The sequence below is a fragment of the Lepisosteus oculatus genome, chromosome 2 (assembly GCF_040954835.1).
Source record: "Lepisosteus oculatus isolate fLepOcu1 chromosome 2, fLepOcu1.hap2, whole genome shotgun sequence".
NCBI classification, from domain to species: Eukaryota; Metazoa; Chordata; class Actinopteri; order Semionotiformes; family Lepisosteidae; genus Lepisosteus; species Lepisosteus oculatus.
Genome location: NC_090697.1, coordinates 49,723,787 through 49,750,990, shown reverse-complemented (window position 1 = coordinate 49,750,990; position 27,204 = coordinate 49,723,787). Strand labels below are relative to the sequence as shown.

The 27,204-nt window shown below is 36.8% G+C and overlaps 2 protein-coding genes across 3 annotated transcripts; one reads left to right on the top strand and one right to left on the bottom strand.

The window, feature by feature from the left end:
• The first annotated feature begins 679 nt into the window (after positions 1-679).
• Positions 680-10,256, top strand: slc2a12 (solute carrier family 2 member 12). The gene is made up of 6 exons (XM_015348771.1): positions 680-816; positions 3,289-3,434; positions 5,118-6,440; positions 6,800-6,922; positions 8,401-8,533; positions 10,096-10,256. Exons 2-6 carry the CDS (start codon positions 3,329-3,331, stop codon positions 10,169-10,171), a joined length of 1,761 nt encoding a protein of 586 aa, XP_015204257.1. The 5' UTR covers positions 680-816; positions 3,289-3,328; the 3' UTR covers positions 10,172-10,256.
• A 133-nt stretch (positions 10,257-10,389) lies between these two features.
• tbpl1 (TBP-like 1) lies at positions 10,390-24,339 on the bottom strand. 2 transcript variants are annotated; one of them, XM_006625891.3, is made up of 7 exons: positions 24,116-24,339; positions 22,824-23,014; positions 16,471-16,553; positions 15,441-15,504; positions 13,434-13,537; positions 13,261-13,355; positions 10,390-11,150 (listed from the first exon to the last, which is right to left on the bottom strand). In XM_006625891.3, exons 2-7 carry the CDS (start codon positions 22,956-22,958, stop codon positions 11,071-11,073), a joined length of 561 nt encoding a protein of 186 aa, XP_006625954.1. In that variant the 5' UTR covers positions 22,959-23,014; positions 24,116-24,339; the 3' UTR covers positions 10,390-11,070. The 2 variants fall into 2 exon arrangements, with proteins under 2 accessions (XP_006625954.1, XP_015204275.1); XM_015348789.2 differs by lacking the exon at positions 24,116-24,339 and adding an exon at positions 23,922-24,011.
• Between the last annotated feature and the right edge of the window lie 2,865 nt (positions 24,340-27,204).

The following is a 27,204-nucleotide window of genomic DNA, read 5'->3' as shown; positions in this document are numbered from 1 at the left end:
AAAAAAAACAAAAATGTACAGCATACTCAAAAGTATAAGATGAAGCTTTAGGTAGCTTCAATTAAAAATATTAACATGGCTGTTTGTCAAATGGAGACAATTGTATAATGTATGTATTGTTTTTATTTAAAATTGTATAGTTTGTTGAATGCCTTGATAAGAAGTGTGCTATATAAAATGAGGATTGTGACACATAGTGTTATAAGATTACCATTATAATTGTACAACATGTTCATCTAACATGTTCCCAGTGTTATGAATATGCTCTATTATGCTATTGCAATGGTAAGTTTAACACTGTAATTATTAATCGTTTACATGAATGCTGTTAATCGGATAGGAGAAAAAAGTATTTATCTTAATAATTTTCTTATTGGATGTATTGCGTGTTATCGTTAACATATTACTCATTATATTTATAAAACACATAATACACACGTAATATTAATGGGACAAATAGTGAAGGCACTGAATTAAACTGGTATTGGAAACTATGGTTAACTACCAACTCAGATTAATCTCACAATGTTCATTTTACGCCTGTTTGAAATTTAAATCCCTTGTCGCGTAGTATGTAGTGTAATCTTTCGTCATATTTAAAGCATTGTGACGTCTGCATTGAGTAAACGGGACAGTTTAAAATGAGCTTCCTGTGTTCAATATTCAGTATCTGGTGGGCGGAGTCTTGCGGACCAGCTCTTAAAAACAAGGAATCAGTATGTGCTTTCCAGGACAACTACAAAGTTCAACAAACGAGATTTCACGTTAAACAAGCTCGGCAACTAGCTATTCATGTTTTGCAAACGACAGGGATAGGTAAGAAAACATTGTAAGCTGTAAATAGTTTGCATTTCTTCAGTGCTGCATTTCCTATTTTTTTAATTATAATTTTTTAAAGATTTGTTTTACTATAAATCAGAAACGCTTTAGAAAAGTCCAATTAACTTTATTGATGATAATGGCATTAATCAGTATTCAGTGAAATAACCGAATGAAAACTGTTGTAAAGAGACACTGTGCACACTTGGTTTGTACTTTCTTATTGTAGCTCTCGTACGTTGCAATACTGCTTTACTTGAGACGGCCTTAGGCTATGCTCTGGAAGTGCAGCTCCTCCCCGAATGATGATGGAAAGGCAGGGTGATGCTCGTACTTATTCATGATTCCCACAGTTATTGTTTTGCTATTCACCTGGGATGGTATTAGTATCAAAAAATGAAATAATATGTTTTAAGATTACGGCAAAACGCCAATGCTGCAGTACTGTGTTCTACAAATGAGTAAAATAGTTTTTTTCCAATTGTTCACGTTCGACTGGAAAAGCAGGAAACAAGTTGGAACTAATAAAGAGTAATGCGAAACTAAAAAAAATGAATTTTAAAACCGTTCATATTTTTATTATATGCCTTTAAACATATTTTTCGACTTATATATAACATTTTGCAACATGTGTCTTTGCATAACATCTGGCTTTGCTCAGAAATCTCATATTCTCTTTTGCGTCAAACTAATAATGTTTATTCCATATAATGAAATTAATTTCTAATAAACAGGATTAGTGGAGCACTTCAAAGGTTTTGTTATTTTGATTTCATTTTCAGAATTCAGTAGTGCATTTTGAGTAAATCATTTATTTTCTTCCCTTTTTTACACGAGCCAGAGGAAGAAACAAAAGTGCATGGATCCAAACTTTAGTCATTCTTGACACATTTTTGAGAATATAATAAACTGTTTTTTTATTTATGGACCTAAGAAGACTCAGGCCTCGTTTAGAAGTAGATATATCCTGGATATAATGTTTCAGGGATAGAAATGTTGTTCTTGAGCATCAACTTTCAGCTTATTGAGCTAGTTTGTTGTCAGAGAAGCCCAGAATGAATGATCGCATTAATAACCTTGAAAGAAACTGTACTGTTGGTGGTAGAACAGATCGAAATTGACTGGAGGTATAGTATTCCAATAAGTTTAGTATAATATGCTAATTAGGTCCTTTCAGTAGTGTCTGTATGGTGAAAGCTTGGCCAACCAGTGAATCGGAGGATTGCTGCTGGTGGGAGGGGTGAAAGTTTATTATGCTATGAGTGGGCCGTGTCAGGAGCACAGTATTCTGCTGTAACTGAATAACTGACTGTAAGTGCAGATGAGTGTAAACTTGAGGCCTCAGGTTTGGTAGGTTATTTCATGTTGTGATGTTTTTAAGTGATGTTATGGGAGGAGTTATTTTGTAGGATAGTGAGTGGTGAAGGGGAGAATTAGCCATTAAGGATAATGGTGATAAAACTATAATTCTATAATGGATGCATGTAGTTTAACTGTTGTCCCGTGATTTGCCTGCTTACAGACTGTATACTTTCCCTTTTTGACAGTTAGTATCATGCATTGCCATTCCTGTGCATGATCTATTACATTTTCACAGTTTTTTCTACACCTATCTTGAATATAATTTTTGCCCTATTATATCACAGTAAACTTCTATAAAAAAGAATTCATGAAAGGCACTGGTTTTGTTCAAAAGAAAAACACTGAAGACAGTCTTTGAAGTAGATGACTGAAGGCACCATTTCAGGCAGTACTCTTGAGATATACTACATGTCACTAGTAAATATGTCATTCTGAGTGGAGATGTCACAAGCTGCCACAGGCACAGACTTGTCTTGGTCACAGACAAGCAATTTCTGTATGCCTCAAAAAGAGAAGGTGCTAAGACTGATCCCTGAGAAAAGCCATCATTCTGGTGTTTCTGTGAGTGGATGAAGTCAGCCGTGTCTAGACTGAAGCCCTTACCCTATGGATATCAAACACGTGGCTCAATGTGACAGTATTCTCTGTATTTTTCTACATGGGATATGTATCTTTAATAGTGTCATCAGCTGCTGTTTGATCATGGAACAAAAATAGTACTTTCATTATGGAACACTATCTCTAATTTACATTCATGAAGACAATTTTTAAAACATTGAAATCACTCTCTCTATATTCACTGTAAATGTAATATTGGTTTGTTTATGGATTGAATGTACATATATTGTTTTTAAATCTGTTCAACATTTTTGTGTTTATGTTCTATCCTTCTGTAATTGTTAACAAAACGTTTTGTGAGGTATTACTGCTAATCCGCAAAATATTATTTTTGACTTACATTATAGACATCAAAATAGTGTTTGATCATACTATTTCGAAGTCATGAAGTAATAAGGGTTTAGTAGATGTTTGAGTAATAAGTGTTAAGAGGTGTTTGTAATTTTTAAAAATCACAATTTTCTGATTTCTTTTGCTTCCCCTTTTAAGAACGAGTCTCAGCTGGCACTGGGAAAAAATCAGTGAAAGAATGGATCTTGATGGCACTGTCACAGGAAACTATAAATATTGGACTTTTACAAAAGATCAGACTTTAGAAATATCTCCTGAGAAGAATGTAGAAACCGAGAAGTCAGGTAAGTGTCTCAGCTATCCAGCATACAAGGAAATGCTAACAAAAGATTGTTTCTTGAATGTTATACCTTTATACTTTATATTCTCATACCTTTGTCTCTTTGGCACGTATTAGGTTTTTAACATATTTGACACACATAGGGACAATTCAGATAAACAAATTAATGATGAATGCATTGATGGCAGACAGGAGTCATTGATACATATACTGGTAACAAAAATACACATTTTGACATTTTAATTTCATTTCAGTCCATTCTTTTCTAAATAATCTTATTCAGCACTATACCCTATTTTTCATGTTTTTTTCAGTATTTCTGTTCATTAAAAGGCCTTAGACAATGCCCACTCTCTCTGGGGTTAAATAAATTCTGCACAAAATTATATTTTTGAATGAAAGAAATGGTTGTGACAAGATAAGGTTTTTAATTAAATATGGTACAAAAATACATCTCATTCACTTAGTAATGCAACAACACATTTTCATATAAGCACATGCTGGAATATATTCATAACACAGCTTACAGTGGGAGTTGTTTCTAAAACTTACAAATGTGTAATTTGTTAATAAAATGAAAAGCTGCAGAACCAAGGATCCTCTCTTTTGTCAAAGTGTAGGAATGAAACAAATCAGTAATACAACGTGACATTCTGTCTTCACTATATGCATCCAAATTGAGACAGCTGATAAGTAAAATATTTGCAAGGTGTTTTTGTTCTCTGTGTTCACGTGGGTTTCCTCTGGGTGCTCCCACTATCCAAACAAACAGTGTTGCTAGGTTAATTGGCCTGGAAAAATCTGGGACAACTGGCCCTGGTGTGAGTGTGTGTCTGCTCTGTGATGGACTGTCTTCCTGCCTTGCTCTTGTTGCTTGCCAGGATAGGCTCTGGCTCCCCAGCAACACTGTGTGTGGGTAGAAAATGAATGAATGGAAATGTGCACTAATACTGTCACAGCCACCTGAACATTTGTACTGTGATTACCTTTGAATATATTGATAGGTTAAAAAAGTCGTGCAAGGGGTTGTGGATTCCAAAGCTGTTGTATCAGCCAGCTGGAACAAAACTTGGTAACAGAAAACCTCTGGGACAAAAGCATAATTCATATTGTAATAATTAGCAGCATCAGTAACTTTAAATACAGCTTTCTGTGTGATCAGTCTGAGATTGCAAAGGCATTGGGTAAAAACTAAACTGAAGTAAAACTTTTCTGTGAGAGTCCAGCCTCAGGAAGGCCAGGCTGTAAACTGCTGAAGCACTCGCCTAAGCTTCTTACTCCCTGCAGGAATAATCTTGGTCACACAAATTAATAACCACATTCCAGAGTAAACTCTCCAGAGCTCTTACTGTATGTGTTTACAGCTGGGGAGAAAACTTCATAGAAATTCGTACATGTAGGGTTGAGGAAGCATTTCTGCATTTTTTTTAAAAGATGGGCATTACCTATCACCTTTGTGATGGAAAGGAAAACAGTTGAAGGAGAACAATTATCAAAACAAGTTTTTTTTACTAACTATGGAGGAGCTGCCCGTGTACCCACTTGTTGTTCAGCAGTGCTTTTTCTGGGAACATGCGAACAGTGTATTTGTCTGTGCCTGTGGTAAAAGTTTTTCAGAGGACATAGCTAATGACATCATCTTTCCTTTTTTCTCCTGCTTATTTGTTTTTCTTTTTCAACTTTTTAGGGTGTGGCAATTTCATCTTCCTGGCCTCAGTGATTGCTGCTATTAGTGGATTCATGCTGGGCTACGAAATGGGAGTAGTATCTGGTGTGCTCCTCCAACTAAGGGACATATTATCCCTCACATGTCAGGAACAGGAAATGGTGGTTAGCTCTCTGTTATTTGGGGCCCTTTTACTCTCTCTTGGTGGAGGATTTTTGCTAGACCAGCATGGGAGAAAGTTTTCTATCATTGTAACCACCTTCCTTGTTGTAATTGGAACCCTCCTCATGATATGTGTTGTCTCTTACACAGCTCTCATTATAGGCCGCATCATGGTGGGAATGGCCGTAGCCCTGTCAGGGATTGCATCGTGCCTTTATATAGCGGAAATTGCACCGCAAAATAAAAGGGGGCTTTTGGTCTCACTGTACGAACTAATGGTTGTAATTGGGGTTCTCACGAGTTTTGTTTTCAGTTATGTCTTCGCCTCAGTTTCCGATGGCTGGAAATACATGTTTGGGATTGTGATTCCGCCCGCAGTCTTACAGGCTGGGACTATGTGTTTTCTGCCTGTGAGCCCCCGTTTCTTGGTCAAGAAAGGTCAAAGCGAAGCGGCTCGTGCCGTCCTAAAAAGGTTGAGGGCTTCTTCTGCGGTGGAGGAGGAACTACAGAGCATTCAGACCATCCTGGAAGAGGAAAGCCGGTACACTTTTTCGGACTTGTTCAGGTCAAAGGACAACATAAGGACCAGGCTGCTGATAGGTGTGGCGCTGGTCTTCTTTCAGCAAGTGACCGGGCAACCCAACGTTCTGTTTTACGCTGCCACTATTTTTAAATCTGTCGGCTTTCACAGCAACGAAGCAGCTACTCTTGCGTCGGCGGGCATGGGAGCTGTGAAAGTGGCCTGCACGATCCCAGCGGTCATGTTCGTAGACCGTGTAGGCAGTAAAACCTTCCTGAGCATCGGTGCCGTTCTAATGACTATTTCGCTCACAACTCTGGGAGTCGTAACTCTGAAAAGCCACACAAATGTCACCAGTGTCTGCGACAGCCACTCCAGTCTAAACCAGACTCATTGGGTGCACAATTCAACCGCTGGTTTTGCAGTTCATGGAGTAAGTTTCTTAAACAAGGCTTTAAACTCTTCATCTGATCTCTCAAATACTGTGAATTTAACCACCTCAAGCAAAAGACTGTTGATGGATGATGAGTGGAATATTACAAATCCTGTTAAAGGTCCAAATCCAGGTTTATTTAGTACCAAAGTATCAAGTACTTTAAAGTGGCTCTCCCTGGTCAGCCTGCTGGTTTACATTGCTGCATTTTCCATAAGTCTTGGTCCAAGTAAGTTCATTTTCAAAAAAAAGTCTATTTTGTGTTCAATTTCAGACTCGCATAATGTGTAAATGGATACTAGTAAGAGTTTTGCATACTTGACTGCTGACACAGCTGTCCTAAGTCCTGTGAGGAATTTTTTCCATGAATGTTGTTGACTCTGCAATTTGAGTGAGTGTAGCGAAAATTTAGTGTGACCTATTTTTCCAAATCTGACTTCTGGGTTGCTGAGCTTAAAATATATCTAAATCACTTGACATTAATGGAATTCCGTTTCATATGGCATGGGGTACATGTAGATTGCAACGCTGTTTCTTTCATGTTCTGACTTGTATAATCTCAGTTCTGTTCTTTGTTTTATTTTCCAGTGGTGTGGGTGGTTCTTAGTGAAATATTTCCAATGGGGATCAGAGGCAAGGCAATGTCTGCAGCCTCAGTAATAAACTGGGGTATTAACCTAATCATTTCAATGACATTTCTGACTATAACAGGTAAGAAACACAAACCTTTTTTTTTCCCAACTGCAAAACGTCTCATCTTTTATTATTCCTGGTAAGGGTAACCTGGGTAAGCACAGTAAAACACACTGGACAAAACACCAGTCCATTGCAGGGCACACATGCAAAAGCACAGGGAGGATTTAGGGACATCATAGAGCCTTGCCAGTATGTCTTTGGCTGACTGAAACCGGAGTACATTTTGGAAACGGAGAACAGACTACACACAGAAGGCGCCTAGTCCAGAACTGAGCCCAGGAGCTGTCTGGCTGAAGTGTTCACCATCAGATGACAAAGGAAATATAATAAAGAAAAAGAAATGCAATAGCCTTTGCTGTAGTCTTTACTCCTTGAGAGTAATGGATTGTATACAGATTAAATGATTTTCATTATTAGATTTTGAAGGCTTTCCAGTGATCATTAAGAACTGAGACAAGATCTAGTACTTTAGTTGATCCTGAGTTTAAACTGTGTGGCGATAGGGTGGACATTTCAATGAAGTTTCCTAGGATGCCAAGCAAAACAGTATTGGATGTAAAAAACAACTTGTTTTTCTTCCACGTTTATTTATTCTTTGAAGTGATGGTTTATGAAGAAATTGCAGGGAGATGTTTTGACAACCTGACAACAGGAAAAACAACCTGCAGTGCTGCACATTTTATACCGTTAATGATTTTGATCAATAAAGCGATAGTTCCTATAGACAGTATCTGAATTGTTGGAGCATTATTTCTGGTACTTTCAGCACGGTTCTTCAACATTTAACACACAGTAACCGGAACTGTAAAATTAGAGAGAATGAAACAATTTATCTTGCACCACCTCATATTTTTTAATCAATTTAACAGACGTTGAACTTTAGTTTAACTATTCCACAGTGTATTTCATAGTTTGAATGTTCGCATTACTGAAGAGAAGACCACGGTACTTTAATCTTGTAACATTTCATTACATTTAGTGGAAAGTTAACTGTATCGTCAGATTGTTTACCTCTTGATTTCACCAACTGACACTACATGGTTCTGCCAAGTCTTAGACTCGTATTTGTCTGCTCCTTGTACTGTGTTCTTTCTTTTTTATGTAGAAACCCTTCTGTTCATTTAAGCTGACAATTTATCCTGAGTTCATATCAGCCTTGAGCAAGTACAGTACGTACTAACATAATATGAATGTTAGCAACAATGGATACAAAGTGACATGAATCCTAAACCCATGTCCAGGTTTCACTTAGAGATATATTTGGTTTTTGTTTCTTTTTGTGTAAGTTTTTTTAATAAGGAGTTTTGTCATTTATATTACCAGCTTTGAGAACTGTGGCTCTTTCGATAGATAAGACTTTATTGATCCCGTAGGGAAATTGATGTGTTACAGCAGTAATTACCAAGTTTTAAAGAAAGTCTAACTCTCAAAATGTTTTTCTTCACTTCACACACATTTTATATGAATGTTGAATCCGTGTTTTCTTATTTCAGAAAAAACTGGGCTTCCAAATGTAATATTCATGTATGCAGTGATGAGTTTTGCACTTCTGGTTTTTGTCATTCTGTACATCCCAGAGACTAAGGGATTGTCACTAGAAGAGATATCAATGGAATTGGCCAGAAAGTAAGTATTTCATTAAAATTCTTATTCGCTGCTTTTCCTAAGTGTGAAAAGAAAATGTTTTTTACAAAACAGTCATGATGGAATTGCTTGACAACTACAAGTAAATTATATTTGTCTACTCCAGCCTTATACAGTTAATATAAAGCATTTTAATAAGTCTGAACTGCATGTAGAAGCTGGTCTATCCCGACAGTTGTACTGTTGTTTCTTTCCGACACCTTTTTAGTATTTTGTAAAACAGTTGCTTGGAAATACGGTATGTTTACAAAAAATAATCTTTTTTCACTAAGTGATTGTTTCACATGAGAATGCCTTGAAATGTGCTAATTATCTTGGAACATAGAGCAGTTGAGATAAAGGAGAGTGCATTGTGAATGTATTCAGCCCCTCGCACAATTTTCACGTTTTGTTGTTTTAAAGCTTGCAGTCAGGACACTGCACACATTCAAGGTAAAAAAAAGAATTAACTAGCTATCAGCTGGTGAATTTTTAAAGCAAAAGTTTAACCATGAAGACCAAGGAGGTTTCGAAATTTAAAATATTGTATAAATAAAGGACCAAGTAATAGGTTTATTCCAAGCTGAAAAGAGAAGAAAGAAAGAAGGATCCACAGCTGAAACCTTTTCTTTTTTCCTCTTTTCACCATGGAATAAACCTATTACTTGGTCCTTTGCTTGCCTATGCATGCTGACGCAGCTACCCACCTGAACTTCTTGTATAAATAAATACAGCAAACTTGTAAAAAAGGACTTTTTAGACAAAAGATCTAAAAATGAAAAAAATAAGGAATACCCCTTTGAGCACTGTGAAGCCAATCATATGAAGCGGAATGTGTATCATACCACCCAGACAGATCCTAGTGGGGCTTAGCAGCTGAGCAAGGAAGAAAAGGGTTTGGGGCTGCAACTGAGAGGCTAATGGAGTTCAGTTAGATGGGAGAAAATGTGCTGCATGTACTGTAATTGTCACTCCACTGGCCTTTATGGCTTAGTGGAAAACCCATCTCAAATCCCTTATGCATTTTGTGGCTGAGTATTTAAGTGGTACTGCAAACATGTAGAAAAAGATTTTGTGATGAGACGACAAAATTTCAACTTTTTGTCCTAAATGAAACATCTGAAGAAAACCCAACCAAGCACCACTCGGTCAATACCATCCCTACAAGCAACCGTCAAGCATGGTGGTGGCAGCATTACACTACAGTACTACTTGAAGCTTGTCAAGGCTGACGGGAACATAGATGGAGCACGATACAGGCATAAATCTTAGACAAAAACCTTTGGACTATAAGGTGCTTCCAACAAATATTGAGTTCATGGGTGTGAATACTAATAATATTTTTTTTTCTTTAGTTTTTACCAACATTCACGATAACTCATCCTTGCACATTTAGTTTGAACATTCAGTTTTTTAAAATAAACTTAAGTTTAAAAAATGTCAATGCATAACTTTGTAATTTCACAGAATGGGACAACATGGCAAGGGTTGAATACTTTTGCAAGTTATTGTAAATGTAGTCTATTTAAGGGAAGTATTAAATCACATTTCTGTTTATTTTCCAGGAACCATTCTGAAGACTGTATATGCTACAGGATTATGCCTAAGACGGGCATTTTGAAAATCAAATGTAATAAATGATGCATAACGCATAAAACTAACCATTTTACCTCAGAAGTGATTCATGTCTGAAAATGTAATTATGAAATAAAAGCCTTAGAACTAATGTCTATGTCCTGTATGACAGTTAAACTCTGTAGCTTATCTACAATTTAAACAAGCTAAGAAGAGAGACAGGGACCTTTTAAAATCAAAAGCAATACACTTACAAAGCATAAATAGCAGTCAAAATTCAGGTATTAGATCATATATTTTATTGTACAAAATACAAAATTCATAAACATACTGAAAAACACGTCCTTCACAATACAACAAGTGTTCTTGTCAAGAAGCTGTTACCATATTAGTAACAGTTGTCCCCATAATGGATAATCAGTTATTAATTTAGTGTTTGTTTTGATAAATACACGGTGCAGAATAGTCATGTTGATGTTTCATGAACATTGTGTATCTCTATTGTTTCTGGAATAAAAACATCATTCAAATAAAAGGGAGAATATCTAGAACTGTTTTCAAAAGGATCTACGGAAAAAAAACTAGTTGCTTCAAACAATTGTTCACCTGTCACATATTGCTTTTTATCATTAAGAATTTTTAAAAATTTGATTAAAAAAAGTTTTGTTCTTTGGTGATCATGCAGAGAAAAGATTAAAGTAAAATCTACATGCTCACTCAGAATGTTGCTGTTTTTACATGAAGTGCATTACATTAAAGTATGTTACATTGCTTCAAACAATCTGATATCCGTGTTTCCTGTTGACACTGAACAATAGCGCATTGTTAATGAAATACATAACTGTGTACCACAGAAAGCAGTACCTCGCCAGAAAACAAAATTAACAAAAGTATCAGCTTGTCTGAAACATTATACAGAATGTCATAATGAATAAGGTGCTTTAAAAACAAAGATATCCCCATTTTTATCTGATTATTTTCCTGCATTCAGACAACAAAGGATAGGCTTGTTCAACAGCTGCCGCAACAAACTGTACATTTGGGGCTGGCAAAACACAAAAAAGGGAAAAACAGGGTTAAAGGGATAACTATACTATCAAATTTATTTATAAAAAACAATTCATGAGAACACGTCATTTTCTAACTTGGGAGTATTAGCATTTCACAGAAAATCACACTATCCTACAGTAACGCATAACAACTCATGGTAAAAGTTCAACAGGCTAGCAGATTTTGTATGAGGAATAAGTGGCTCCTCTCTCACCTTTATTAGGCATTTCTTGTGCTCTTACAAAATAAGGTTTCTTTAAATTTTGTTTGGCAGACCCCTGCCCATTTGTAATTAATTATTCTCTCAATGACTCAATAAACCATCGAAGCAAGTGTTTCCAAGAGATGTATATCCTCTAGTGTCAGAAGTTCAGTCCAACTAAATCTGGTTTGTCAGTTTTGGGAAGCTTTGTCTATGAGAAACATGGTGTCAGGTTGCAAAAGAGTTTTTCTAAAATAGAACTCTTGCAAGTGTTTGGGGAAAAAAAAACACATGCAAGAGAAATTCTTGGAATATTTTTGAACAGCACATTTAATACCAGCTGGATTAGTTTTTAATAAGCCTATATTAGAACTGGAATTTGTTTACGCACTTCTTTAAACTCACGCTGCACTGGACCATTATTATTTTCATATTATATGGTTCCTTAAATACACAGTGCCTTGCAGAAGTAACCCCAAGACAGTTTCCACAACTTGTTGCTGCGTCAGCTTGCAACTGGGGCACTTAAAAAAAAGAGCTTCATATTTAGAAGGAACAATTAAAAGTTCTAAATATTATTATTATTATTATTATTATTATTATTATTATTATTATTATTATAGAAGTAATTCCACATGGAAGAGCAGTGGGAAAAAGTGAAGAAGTGGAATCTCTTTCAGGTGTGAGGGAGACTAAGAAAGGGTTCAGGGATATAAATCCCAAATCTCGTGAAGGAAAGGACAATGGGCGGAATGTGAGAATGGGCACAGCAGGTGAGAATTAGTGCCCAAACAAAGGGAGATCTGGGGGAGGAGTGTGAAAACCTAAAATCTGTTCATCACAGCAGAGGTCCTGGAGAGGAATTCACACAGAGATGGTGGAATGTGTCATCCAAGTTTAAGGATAATCTTAGCTTCTAATGTCTTTCTGGAAACCCTATAAGAGGACAGAAAGGTGAGTGTAAGCATGTCTGGGAGAAATAATATGGGTAACTGTCATGATCCTCATTGAAACAAGTAAAGGCTTATTCCATGCTGGAATAATCCTCATTGCTTTGATAGGTTCCATGAAACAACTGGCCAGCTGCCTTCGTTTTGTTCATGGGAATGTCAGGGCACTTTCTGTAAGATATACAATAATTGAGATTGCTCTCCAGATATTCTTGAAATGGCCATATACATTTGCAAGGGATACAGAGACTTCTATTACAGCAGGTGCTTGGCATGGAAATGGCCTAAGGGTGGTTAAGGGAACTGTGGACAAGAAGGTTGCATATATTAGGTGGCCAGTACAATGAGACTGATGTGTCTGGAAAAAAGGCCCTAGTTGAGCGGTCATCCTGTAAAACAATTTTTTTAAATAATCTTAGAAGACAGAAAGTGTGTTGAGTTGGAAGGGAAGCACCGATGACCCACAGGCCAAAGTGGTCTGACAAGAATAAAGCAGTCCAGTCTAGACCCGACTATGAGAAAATATGGTAAGGCTTGATTGTAGTCTACCAATGATCCCCAATGAGCTTATCAGAACCGGACCAGGTTTCTGAGGATGACTGAGTAAATTTACAGCACCCCACTATTTGAAGCTGGTACTTCTCCAAAACCATTACATCCACCAAATACTTGCTTTGTAGGACAGTTATTTACGCAATTAAGTAAATTTTACTTAATAAAACTTCTTTGCTGATTTTCCAGACATTTCAACTCCTTCACATTTAACAGTGTTGAGTATGATTATTACAATATTGAGTAAAAAACGAATTAATAATATTATAATTAATCCAAATGTGAAATGGGAAGAGATTCATTACTTTTGCAAGGCACTGTATATATGTTTTTGGGAGCCACGTTACTGTCATTTCATACCAACAAATGAGTATATATCACTCTATACAAAATATCTTTACCTGTGACAGTGATGCTTCCTGTTGAGAAAATCTGTAGGGTAGCTTTGATATTCTTAATCCTGTATGATGCTGCAGGGTGCAATTCTGGCTCATAACTGGAAGATAACACACAGCTGCTTTAACAGTTATAAATTATACTGAACACAAAATGCTTAAACGTGCAAGAGTCTTACCTAGCAAAAGGTCTGTTTTTCTTTGTGAACTCTGGAAGTCGGATTTCAAAGGGCATTGAGCAGACAGCCAACACATTAACAATCTTAAAATCTGTGAATTTCACCTAAAGGAAGAAAACATTTTCAAATTCAATGTTTCAATGTTTTTTTTGTTTTAAAATGGTTTCTCTTTTCATTAGAACAAAACCGATCTTTTCATATAATACTTTCAGGAGCTGTCTAAGACTTGGGAATGGAAAAAATGCAATAAATCTCTTATTGATGTAACTCTTAATATTTCAAGGTAGAACGGTTTGTTTAAAAGTAACTCATGCAAGTACTATACACAATTTATATGCCTAAGGTGTTAAAGATTTACAGTTGTAGCTCAACAGACAGTATAAACAAAAATAACTGAAAATTAAACTGTTTTCAAATTAATGCTGTAGGCTTCCCTATTTTCTTGTGTGGGAAAAGATTAAAATTAGAAGAGTTGTTGAAATCTCAGCTCACAAGCTCTTTTCTCTCTGCTCCCCTAAAACACCATAATTTCATCTAAAGGACAATTTTAGTACTAGTTAAACACAAGTACTGTTGTCTCTAAAGGCTTCCAAGCAGTTCCTGACCCACTTACTTCAACAGCTTGAGTAAACAAAAGGAAAACTGGAATGATGTTTCCAAAGTCAGTCAAACAGGTTTTGAAAAGCAAGCTACTAAGGAAGTGCTAACTCATTGTGGACATAAAGAGTGTTGTTGCAACATGAGATTTAAGCCTAAAGGAAGTTTTGGTGTGATGAAACCTGTCATGTTTCAAGTCAGTCGATGTAGCAGTTCCAAAGACATTGGTAGTTTAAAATTTGAGTTAACTGTAATTCCACTAAAAGGGTCCTTTCCCAATGTAGAACTGTTAAGCAAATTGTAATAAATTAATAGTTTTTTTTTCTCCAAAGCAATTTGTGGTAAAGGTTGAGTATCAAAAAAGTATAAATTAAGTTAGGAAGCATTCACAGAAACCTCATTGCTGTATAGTAATTTGCACTGTCACTAGAATAATGTCACACCTAAAGCTTAAAAGCAACAACTGCATTATGGGGTGTTTCACCAGACACGTGATGAACTAGTGTATTTTAGATATTGCTGCAACCCAAAATTGAAAGGTGCCATTCTGATATAGATCTGGGTGAAATCTAAGTTTAAAATAAATGAGCACAACAGTACTATTCAAAATGATAGTAGTTTGGGTTTTGCAAAAAATGGCAATCAGACAGCCATTGAGGTTTATGGGAAAAAAAAAACAACATTTGTCAATATATTAACTGCATTGTCCCTAAATCCAACACCAACCGAGTTGGCAGTTAACTAGCCAAAAAGTCCTTAAGCAAAAACAGTATGCTCACCAAGCAATCAATAATCCAGTGTCGGCTGGAAATTATCCTAGCAGTTTGTGAGATGCAAATCAGAAGCATCTTTAACTGTTCATGAAATCTGCAAGTGTCAATTCAATCAATGCACTGGATCCCAAAACAGAGCCAGAGCCAAGATTGTGAGTACAAATGAAGGTCAGACAAATATCTAGGTTTAATTAGCAATATCATTGCATCAGATATTAAGTGGATGCCAAATGTAAGGACTATACTTTGTTTAGAGTTAAAAGGAGAAACTGTTTTGATCCGCAGAAGCTGGTCTTATAGGTCACACAAAGAAAATAAAACAGCTGTCAGTCAGCAATCTTGGTTTATGTAGGAATCCTATTTTTACCTGTATTCATTCTGGTGGCACTACAATTACAACAGCAATTTCTCAGGTGCAAGGCATGTGTAGTATACTAATTTTCAGTTAAATGTGCAATGGCAAACAAGATTTTGAAAGGGCTTTCCAATATATGGGTCAGGACACTTTCTTGACTCAGGACTCCAAGTCTGGAGGGCTCCCTAGTCTTTGCACGGGAGCAGTTTAAAAACTGAGAAGGTCAAAATCCTTTCGATCACTACAAGCTTTCACTACTTGGAAGCCTAAAAAGTTTAATACCTTAAAACCAAGTTTTTGTAGACATCGTGCTAATCTCCGGGCACCAGATTTAGCTTCTTCTTCACTAAAATGGAAACAACACAAAGGAATGTATACATCATCAAATGCACAAAATATCTGCACTGTCTAAATGACAGCAACTGATTAGCAGAGTAGTCCTGTACAGCATAGAGGAAAGGTATATGAACATTTAATTGTTTCATTTTTTATTTGTAATGATTTTTACAACTGGGCTTTACAAATGGGTTTAAACCCATTAAATCAGCGATGAGTTGATTTAGATTAAGATCTTGGTCAAGATGAAATCTGGGCCCTCAGTGACCACTTGCCCCTTCCATATGTGAGCAAATAGTCACACAACTCCACATTAAGGGTTTAATGCTGTAATAAAAGCAGTCATAAAGCAACAATCATGAAGTTAATATATCATTTTCATACTCTCTGCTGAAGCCACATCAAGTATTTGACTAAAAAAAAGTGAAGAGTCACAACAAGAAAGCAGATGCTGGGTAAACTCAGGACTTGTGTGACTAATTGTTCACATATGGGAGGAGCAGGGGTCACTGAGGGCCCAGTTTTCATCATGAACCCGATCTTAATCGAAATCAACTCATCACTGGTTTAATGGGGCTAATTTCAACATCTTATCCCAGCTGTTCAGGTGCAAGTGCTTTGAAAACACCTAGAAAACCTGCCCTGCAGGACTGGGACTGCCCAGACCCGTTTCAAAAGATAATCAATTACATCTGCATCTGCTTGACAGTGAATACAAACTACAAATGTCAAGCAGCTCCTCTAGGAGGTTGTGAGGTTTCCTCACAAACAAGAGAAATTACATGAAAAAGACACGCTTTTGTGATTCTGTACCTGGAGCAGACACTAGGTTTAAGTGTGAACATCATTATGTTAAACTGCTGAAAGACTAATGTTAAAAGGAAACAAGAAAAATTAAAAAAAAACTGCTCACAAAGCATTTTCAAAAACTAGCATGTTTTTGGAGTATTATATGATCTTAATGGATCAATGTTACCTCGTAGCTCCTGTGCAAATAATCTTTCCTGAAGACCATATTGAAGCAGTGATTCTGGGCTTTCTTAGTTTCATCAGAACCTTCTGTGAAAGACAATACAAAGAAATACTCAAGTTGAAACAAATAGCACACTTCAAATGCATTTCCAACAGACCTTTGTAACCCACTATTACCAGTGACGAGAAACTTCAGCACCAGCAACACAACTGAGGCCTGTTTAATGTTTTGTTTTCCCCAATTTGAAATCCAACATAAAATTACAAAGAAACTTTTACAATGTACAGGTTTGCAAATGTTTATTAGCTGGCATTCAATTCACTGATTTGAGAACTTATCAGTATGATGCATTTATTTCATTAAGATTTGTTTACCTTTAGAATTGATTGGAAATACTACAAACCATGAATGATAAAAATCTGCTTTAAAGTAGACAGCTTTAATTTAACTGTGGAATAAAATACTACATAATGCTGAAAACACACTAGAAATCCGTGTTTAGTTTTCTACAGCTTTACAGAAACACTCATGGAACTGTTGCTACAAATTCTTAACAGGTAACTCTGGACATCTGGTGTGAAAACAATTCCAATTCCTTTGCAAACTGAAAGAAAACATGCCAAGGAAGCTCACTGTACCCCATCCTCCATTCAAGCTCCCCCTCATTAGCTCTGAAGCCCTTAAGTGAAATTTGAGGCTTTATGTTAAGCTGCCTTCATAAAGGAGGTTCAGGAGAACTGGACAAGGTTTTGACAGTCTTTCATCATCTCAAATTGCTTTCTGTGAAATGCATTCTAAAAACAGAATGATCAACCTCTGTATGACAGGACTGTTCCTACATTTTATTGTTTTAGCAAATTAATTTTAAAAGCAAATGGCACTGGCTTAATGTGATGTGAAAGCTCTCAATCATTTACCTTCTGTGACTACATGAGCGTAGAATTTGGAACAACTCAGCCATTGAGAACTGTCCTTGAAATGTCATCATAAATCAAAGATATTTTTAAAGAAGCTCATTTTAACTTTTTCACGGACGGTCACACTGTTGCCAAGGTATATTACCTTTACATATGTTTTAGAAATTGGTAGGGTGTTCAATGATCCAAAAATAAAAAGTGAATCTGATTGCCAATTGGAGTTTATGAATAATGTAAAAAAGTAAAAAAGGAAAGACTAATCTATATGATCTTAACACTGTCTTACATGGTCTTGGAACAGAGTTGAATCAAAATACTGCAGTCCAAGGATCACTACACTAAGGGATATATTGTTGGAATATACCAGGTCTCCAAAAACAAACAAAATTTACTTAAGTTATACTTACAAAAAACTTCTGATACATTTCTGCACTTTGCAAGGCATCATTTATATACTGAAGCATGAGTTTCCAACCCAATAATGAAGTTGATGCCAACTGGTTTACATTTATTAGTGTCACTAATTTCAACAGCTGTAGAGTGTATTTTACAGTCACAGATTCAATATTTTAGTAGCCATCACAGATGCACAACTGTAAGGAGAGAAGGTTTCCTAACGGCACATGTTAAACACATGTTCAAGCTGATGTAGCTGGTTTTTGTTAGCTGTTGACTAGGTCCACAAAGGGTGACCCAACATAGTGTTAGCTTATTTTTCTTTAACAGCAATGTTTGAGTGAGCCCTGGAGTGTGTATGAAGGGAATGCTATGATGGGAGGAAAAAAATGAAAAAAATCTAAATCACATCAATTCACCAGGACTGCTGTTCCTGCTGTGGCTATCTATCATCATTCCAAACCATGATAATAAGCTATTCTTGATGTCTGTAAAACATAGCAACATAATGGAAGGACTCTCGGACCGGTCAGTCTCCTCATACAATATGGACATCATTATAACATTTCCCATGCAATCTCCATACTCTTTTGTTCAGCACTTGCCCCTGTCCACAATTAACCTGCTTCATCAGAGATAATGTTAGAAAACTGTCTGTTAAGAGTGTTGGTCTCTGCAGACTTGCTTGTTCAAGATCTGGGTTAGGTATGCACCACCACAGAATGGTGGAGCCAATTATTAATGAAGTCACTGCTGTAAAAATTGAAAAGACTGTTATACAATGTCTTCCAGTGACCTGTCAAGCTGTAAGAGAGGGTGGCAGACAATGATCAAATTAATGAGATGGAACAATGATTTTACGTTGCTGCTGCAACATCACAAGTGGACAACCACCACTAGTGAGACATTATGGAAAATCATCTGCTGATGCCAGCGAAAGGTGATAAATTGTGGAATAACAAACTCCAAAAACCTTAGATACTATGTGTGCATTGGGTTAATGCCAACTTCTATTCTCTCCAAAACAATTGGTAGCTAGTGGACATGATAAAAGACATAATATACACCCCTTAAAACCACGATCAAGCTTTGTGTCGTTCACAAGTTCTTCAATAGCATGGTCTCAATAAGAAGTAACATGCAATGCTCTCAACTACCAGCCCAAATGTCATAAGGTCAGACAGCATGTTACTCACACTGCATGTCAAACTAGTGATGAGTTAAGACAGGTAACATGAATCAACAGATGGTGTAGGTTTCTAATTATGCTTTCCACTATTGAAAGACAAATAGGGCCTGGGCTCATATTTCATTCTGACACTACTTTGAAATTGAATATTTAGCACAATTTGCATGAGACTAAAAGCCAATAAATTAACAGAGAGATGTGGATTAATTAAGAAATTGTTTCTAAATACGTTCCAAATGAATCATGCATTTCTCTCTGCCAACTTAATATTCTCCAAGATCCTCTGTATTTACCGGTAATTTGGACCTCCTCTAACATCACAGACTCTGGCATCCTGTTCATGTAATCCTCCAACAATTCTCCCAGGACTAACATTTTAATCAGAACCAAATAGTGCGTCTTGGTTTCTGATCAAAATAACTGAGTTGAGAGAGAACGCACACTGATTTAAAATGGATGCTTTCAACGCATTTCACAATATGCATGCAAATGCAAACCTAGCCAAGGAAAAAAAAAATCAGCCCTCCACAATTAGGGTAGGGATAACCTCCAAAAAATTCATTTAAATTAAATGATCAATCTATGACCTTTAATATTTTTTTAATCTGTAAGTACACAATGCATCAGCAGATTAACTCATTTTGGAATACTGGGATACTTAATAGTATAAACCTTCATTTTTTAAATCTGGGAAAGCTGAAGTGTCTAAGTGATAAAAAATACATACACTTCTACATTAGAGTAAAACTAGAAAATGTCATGTCATTTAATACAAAAAAAAAACAAGGAACATTGAGGAGCTGAAATAGAGGGAGCTCTGACAAACACTGATAAAGTACTAAATGTGTGCCAATGTGCATTCAACAACTGTTGCCAATCCTGTGACAATGTCAGATGATTACAGGTTGTAGAAGAATCAACACTACACAAAGAGCAGACATTTCATAGTTTGATCTTAAGTAAATGACTCCTAAATAAAAAGTCACTTCTTAGCCCATTTCTTATTTGACACATTTGAACCTTCCCAAACTCAATCTGTGCACCTCTGACTCCCAGTCACATTCTGGATCATTTCATATAGACAAGCTACAGCATAACGTACAGTAAAACAGTAATGGCTGGACAGTAATGGAAGTAATGTCCTCGCACTCTCACAAATCCAGATTCTGTTTAGGCTGAAAAGGCAAGCAAGGATTTCAAGTGGGTAGCTGTGTCAGCATGCGCAGGCTGCAAAGAAACAAGAAATAGGTTTATTCCATGCTAAAAAGAGAAAAAAGAAAACAACGTTTTGGACATGGAGCCTTCTTTGGGTAAGAGGCTCACACCTGAAGAAGGCTCCATGGCCAAAATGTTGAGTTTTCTTTTTTCTCATTGGCATGGAATAAAGCAAGGATTTCTATACACCTTAGCAAACGTTTTATCTAGCATCATGATGCTGAAATAAAGAAAGGAGGGTCCATCATAACAGAAGGACTATGGCATGGATGGAGGGATCTCAAGTCTTCAGGCACAGTTAGTGCAGCAGTTATGGATGGAATGAAGTGCCTCAACAGTAAGCAAGCCCCAGTGTCAGTAACTGACAATAACCTGCCCACATCACCACTGTTTATCTTCTTGTGAGCCAAAGAAAACATGGAACTGACAGTGAGATCACCTGACAGGAATCCTACTGGGCATACTCAAAGCACGCTATAGGGAGCTACACAGGTCTGTGTAATGAAGTCCAGGGCTCTCCAGGAGCTAGTGAATATCCTCATTTAAGGATGGGTCAAGCTCCACTAGCCTGCAGGGCATCTGATTAGAGAGACAAACAGATGTTTGTCAGTGTGCCTTTGGTAAAAAGTCATCATTTTTCACAAGAATCTGTTTGGAAGGTGTGCAGCTTCTGTTACTCACAGACTTTTGTATTCTACTAAATCATTAATAGAAAGAATATGAAATGCAATCCATCTGTGAATTCTGGTTTCAGGCAAAAACTGTAGAAAAAATCCATATCTAAAACAGATGAGTTTCTTGTACCCACAAGTACAAGTATATTTAAGCCAAAAATGTAGAGATTCAAAGACTTAAGATGGTGATTAAAGTGTGTAGAATAACATTTACATAATTTGACTGCTCTCACAGAAAATAAAAAGTACAAAAGAGAAAAAAGAAAAAAAAAACATCACAAGGATAAGAAACATGACCGTAACTGTGTAATTCCTTTTCCAATTGCAGTTTTATATATTCGTAACTCCAATATCACAAAGAAAGAGCTACATTTAAAAACAAAAGAAACCGCTACATCAGAAACAAAAAGAAAACCTGCTGCATTTATTTTTAGGGACTACAAATGGAAAATGGAAATGTAAAGACTTTTCAGGGTCCTTCAAAAACTGTGCTAGAACTTAGGTTAGAGTGATCTCTAGTGGTGCACTTCAGTACTGCAGGTCTCTTCTTTTTGCAGATACTTAAGGGAGGAAATATCGTTTGTACACAATCTTAATTGTTTCTTTTATGATGTATTATCCCTTATTAAAATGTATACTTCAAAATCTTTGAAGTAATGAAGTGACTCCTACAAACACAAACATTAAACAGTATTTTAAAATGCATTCATGAAATATAATACTAAAATACCTTTGTCATCTTTGGCTTTTGTTACAGGTACGATTAGTATCACTAACATTACACTGTACGCATGCAGTTGCTAACTCTGTTCAGAGCCATGGCTCTTTTCAATAATGACCATCAAATTATGCATCTAAGTTAAACATACAGAAAATAAATCTTTGAAATGCACATAGAAAAAAAATAGCTAAAGAGCAGTTGAAAAGACTTGAGAGATTATATTCAGGTACAGACATATAACACATGCTGTGCTTACCACCTGACTGATGACTCCCATAATTCAGAAAGCATTACTGACAGTTTCCTTCCACTTGTTCCTTACAGGGCCAGCCCTGCTCTCCCGAGTCCCACAAAAATGAAAGCTGTATACCAACGGTTTCACACTCCATTCCTGGAGGGCCGTATTGTCTCTTGGTTTTTGCTCCACCTGAGCCCCAAATGACTTTAATTAGGCTGTTTAACTAGGATAACTAATTTTCTTTAGGTGCAACATGTCTAATAATTACAATAATCCCTGGATTTGTACAGGGCCTTTCATTCTCAAGGACTGCACTTTCCATACGAGAAGGGACCTACTTCATTCACCACTAAGAGCACTCCAGCTATGTGCCAGCTGCCCCACTACAGAGAAGATCCAAAGGAGAATGGAGAAATTATATTCCCATATTGCATTAACAGGGAATTTTAGGGAGGCCAGATTATGCAAATCCAGAGCGGAATTTAACAAGCACACCTGGGTTCACAATCCTACTTTTACAAGCAGTGCCATGGGATTTTCATAACCAAGTAGTCAGGACCTTCGTTTATCATCTCATCTAAAGGACAAGTCCTCCTATAGCCGAGTGTCCCCAGTCCTTACATAATTATGTTGGGAGACTGGTTTACAAATGCTGGTCTAAACAGACCAGTAGGTGGCACCAGCAACACATACAGCAAGCAGCAACCTGGCTTTCCCTGTCTCAGGACCGCCAAGCCCAGGCCTGTTTTTGAAAGGAATTGTATCTGGAATGACATGTTAAGCATACATTTAAAGGGAAAGAATAAAGTAACTAGATAAAATTGAGGTTTGTTGAAGCAAAAATCAGTTGACACTGCAGTCTTCCAGGAACAGTCTGAGAACCCTGCTTTAAGTGTTGTTGAGGTCTAAAAGACCTTTCAGTACTAAATGTAGAAAATCAAAATGTGTGGTTATCAATCATTACTCCAGAAAGAGTAAAATGACTTCTTAACAGTAATGGACTTACCCCTACATCTGGTTTGTAGATGACATTTGTTCCCTCCAGTGCAATTGTTCGTAGATTTAAATGGCACCTTGTTCTAAAAACAGACACGACATTTGTAATAATAATGTCCAATGCAACATCATTGTCTGGTTCCATTTGGAAAGGTGATTGTCAGCTCTTCAAAGATGCATAACAGGGTTTAAAATGGTGGCCTGTAAAAGAAATAAAACACATATATGTTCTTATTCTCACTATAATCAGTTAGAAGTCCACATTTAGTCATAAGAATAAATCATACAACCTAGATCTCAGGATTACTGCAGTACAGTTCCAGACACTGCATAGGCCTGTACACTAAATTTGTCACATTGCCATTACAGAAAGCCAGAGCACTACATAAATTATTTTGTCCCCTATGTCAGTCTATTAGGCGACAAGAAGATAACATATGCAAGTCATTTTGCATTATCCCAAAAGGTAGAGGAATGATCTGTGAAAATTAGACGTCCAACTGGACTTCTTTCTGCTTAAACCGCTGGAACGCGATGATGATTATGATGATAAAGGCTGCGACCTCTCACTGGTATGGCAAAAGCTGCGTTTGTACCAAGCGGCAAGCAATACAGTGGAGTTTATAGCTAAGGCTCTTGCTTTCTTTGATAGCAAATGGCATATTTTTGTGGATTTCTGCACTACCAAGCATTTGTCGTTATACTCATCTCACCGCACCTACTGAAATAGAATTTGTAAAAATTCATGCTCGTCTGACACGAAGCCCGCACCTGGCAACCCACTTACGTTACTTCATATTATACAACACCGCCGTATCCTTAATTATCTCTGTCCTTAAACACATTGAGGCGGTGTTCTAAACCGATAGATACTCAAATAGGGAATACAACAAATACAATTTCTATTGAAAGTGATCTTGTGGAAGTTATTCAATTCTATCTGTATCATTAGACAGCACATCTAGAAACAAACAGTCTACTTCCTGGTATGCCACTGATGTAATGTGCCCGATATAATCTATTGAACAGAGGAGACGAGATTAATCTCCAACAGCTACACACGTCAAACCTAAAGATACAATGTTATAAAAGGTAATATATTTTATACCTTTGCATCCATCTACAATGATTACAACACTCCCGACAAGTTCAGTCTCAAAAGGTGTGCAAATCTACTTGAAAAAACAATTATCATTATATTTAAAGGGGGGATAAGACAGTTTTGTAGATCAATAAACCATATAACGCCCAGTTAATCAGGCTATATACACATGATTATCAAACAAGGGGACGTTTTCTTACCTCTGAGCATTAAATTGGAACAGTACTAAGCCAGTTGCTTAGCTACATTGCATTAAAAATAAATAAATTCGTTACCGCCTTAATCTGTTTTTATATGTCTTTAATGTATACAAACCACACATGCATTTTACTAAAAGTTTAAACAAAAAAACAACAGCCAGCACCACTAACGTACAAAGACCAACGAGATCGCCTGGATAGTCAATACGTCCTGCTGAAAAGATCTGAGAGAGCCCAATGAAAATACTCGGCTCAAACTGAACTAGCGCCACGTACTGGACTCGGAGGACACTTGCATATATGATCCTGTCTGAAAACACCATACCATCATACACAAGTTTATTTGGACTAAGGCAGCAGCAAAATAAACCAATAATGGAACGCTTTCTATAATGTTTTTATTAAATTAAATACTACGTTCATTTGTAGAAAACCTGGATATCCTGGATTTATATAAGTAATTACGTATATAAGAACTTATATAAGTAATAAACACGTTACATTAATTAGGGCTATAGATCAGCATTAGCAACACTAAGGACTTGAAAGCCTCTCCTCTGGAATAGGTCCTGCACACTTGTACATGCAATAGTAAATCCACACATCATAAGTGACTGTATTGTCAGAATGTAGAAAAATTATAGCTCATTGCCCCTTCCTACATTGCTATCAGAATTCTTTCCAGGCTGTGTAAAGAAAGAGAATTGTTCAGTCAATTCACATATAGTCTACAACTGTTAGGTTCCTTAACCACTCATCCATTGCGGAGTTATATTTATCATCTTCCATTCTGCTGCATTTGGTTCTATTTCTGCTATATCAAATTCTGTGGCAACATTTCGTATGTTAGCTCAGTCTATAATTGAATAAATATGTCTGCACTTATGTGCATGCCACCTTCAAGTGGACCAACTAAAGTGTTATTATATTTCAAAATGTTGTATTAACTTTGTTCTTGTCAACGCTAGCTATTTAATTTTATTTAGTGATAAGAAAATATCATGTGAATTTCTAAACTGAAGTGGCTTACTTATTTTAATTCAAGTGAACATACAGTGTATTACTTACACCCATCCATTGTCTAACCACTTCATCCAATTAAGGGTCGCAGAGGAGCCACAGCCTATCTCAACTAGCAATGGGCACAAGGCAGAGCACACCCTGGATTGGAGGTCAGTCCATCACAGGGTACACATAAACATAGACACAAATACATCAGGGCCACTTTTTCCAGAAGCCAATCAGTCTACCAGTATGTCTTTAGACTAAGGAAGGAAACCCATGTGAAGATGGGGAGAACATGTAGATAGCACCCTATATCCAGATTTTGAACCCAGGATCCCAGCACTGTGAGGCAGCTATGCTAGCCACTGTGTAATAAAGAAAAAATACTTGCTCAGAGGTAAAACTAATTGTAAAACAGTTGGTGTTACTGACAATCCAGCAATTCCAGTTCAATGTAGATGTTACAAAATAAAAAGAGTAAAAAATGGGCCTTAGTCTTATAGGAAGTAAATATTATTTTAAAGATGAAAATGCCATAGAATAAAAGTAATCAGGGATTCTCATTTACAACTTTGAAAGCCCTTGGTCCAGCAGGTTTTAAATCTCTTTACATCAGAAGCACAAAAAGAGCTATGAAAACTGTTTAACTGTTCCAATAAGGGCAATAAATAATTGGGTTGTTAAGAATCAAGCTGGACAACTTGCAGAGGAGGTGTCCCTAGAGACCTGAAAGTGGGCATACTGGCAAAAAAGATCCAGAAACAACATGGTGTATAAGCCAAAGGAACGTGGAGAGATGTGCAGTACGCTCAGAATAGAAAGAAAGGAAACCAATAAATGGCAGCAGAAATAAAAGTGACATCATTACATGAGTGAATCAATATTAAATAAAATAACTCTTAAGTGAGATTCTACTTTAAATGCAATGTGGGGGACAGCCTTTTCTACCTAACATTGGTGTTATATTTCCCCAATCCATCCATGTTAAAACTGATCACGTGCATCAATGTTTCATCTTCAATACTGTATAAAGACACTTAAAAGCAAGGGGACTACCATTCAGAAAGAAGAATGAATTCAAAGAAATATTGAACTTAATCCCAAGAGATAAAAAAGACCAAAGAAAGAAGAAGTCAGTGTTATCAGTGGCAAGATGGATAAGGATTGCCAAAGACAGAAATTCGTGGCAGAATCGTGGGTAGTCATTTATCCAGCAGTGTATGTGTAGAGACTCATCATGACATATGCATATGCAATTGTGTGTCTTGTACACTTTTAAAGTAATAAAGTAGGGGATATAATGTATAAGGTTATTATGATGTTTCTTAAAAATCATGGCCAAATAATATGAGTGATGGCTTTCAGTCTTCCTAAGAGATTTGTGGTTGAACTCCATTTTTCCAGACATTTACTGGTCTCACACACATTCTCTGTATGCTGATGTACACCTATTAAAGTTTACAATAAGGTCAGTAGTTATTAATTATCTCCGATGTCACAATGACAGTGGTTCAGATAAACAAATTAATTCCACATACTGTAGAAGCATCTGGCTCTTCTTTACATTGTTTGTGGTTCCTGGATTAGTGACAGTGGAATCCAAGTAGCACATACAGCATTTTAAGTGGTAATAGTGCTGAGAGTTTACAGCTGTTTGATTTGTCAACAAACATGCACTGGCTTTCGCTTAGTTTTGCCTGTACATACTGTATGAACTTTCTGATGCTAGAAGAGCACATTTAATACTAAGCTAAGATCACTTTAATGGCCATATACAATTTCTTATATCAGGAATTTGTCTTTTTCGCATACCCAACTTGCTCTCCATGAGACACACAGACAGGGAGAGATGCTTGGGGTCAGAGCGCAGGGTCAGCCATTTATACGGCACTCCTGGAGCAGTTGGGGTTAAGGGCCTTGCTTAGAGGCCCAAAGGAGTAGGATTCCTCTGCTGGCCACGGGATACAAACCGTCAACCTTCCAGCCACAGGCGCAGATCCTTAGCCACAGAGCCACCTCACCACCCAAGAACATATTGTAGGAACATAAGACCGCTTACATACAAGTGGAGGCCATTTTGCCCA

Excerpts from the sequence above, each read along its gene's own strand:
- slc2a12 (XM_015348771.1), top strand. The coding sequence starts at position 3,329 with ATGGATCTTGATGGCACTGTCACAGGAAACTATAAATATTGGACTTTT. Across the intron at positions 6,923-8,400 it reads GACATTTCTGACTATAACAG|AAAAAACTGGGCTTCCAAAT; the intron begins GTAAGAAACACA and ends TTCTTATTTCAG. Across the intron at positions 8,534-10,095 it reads TCAATGGAATTGGCCAGAAA|GAACCATTCTGAAGACTGTA; the intron begins GTAAGTATTTCA and ends TTTATTTTCCAG.
- tbpl1 (XM_006625891.3), bottom strand. The coding sequence starts at position 22,958 with ATGGAACCAGACAATGATGTTGCATTGGACATTATTATTACAAATGTC. Across the intron at positions 15,505-16,470 it reads ATTTGCACAGGAGCTACGAG|TGAAGAAGAAGCTAAATCTG; the intron begins GTAACATTGATC and ends TTTCCATTTTAG. Across the intron at positions 13,356-13,433 it reads AAAAACAGACCTTTTGCTAG|TTATGAGCCAGAATTGCACC; the intron begins GTAAGACTCTTG and ends GTTATCTTCCAG.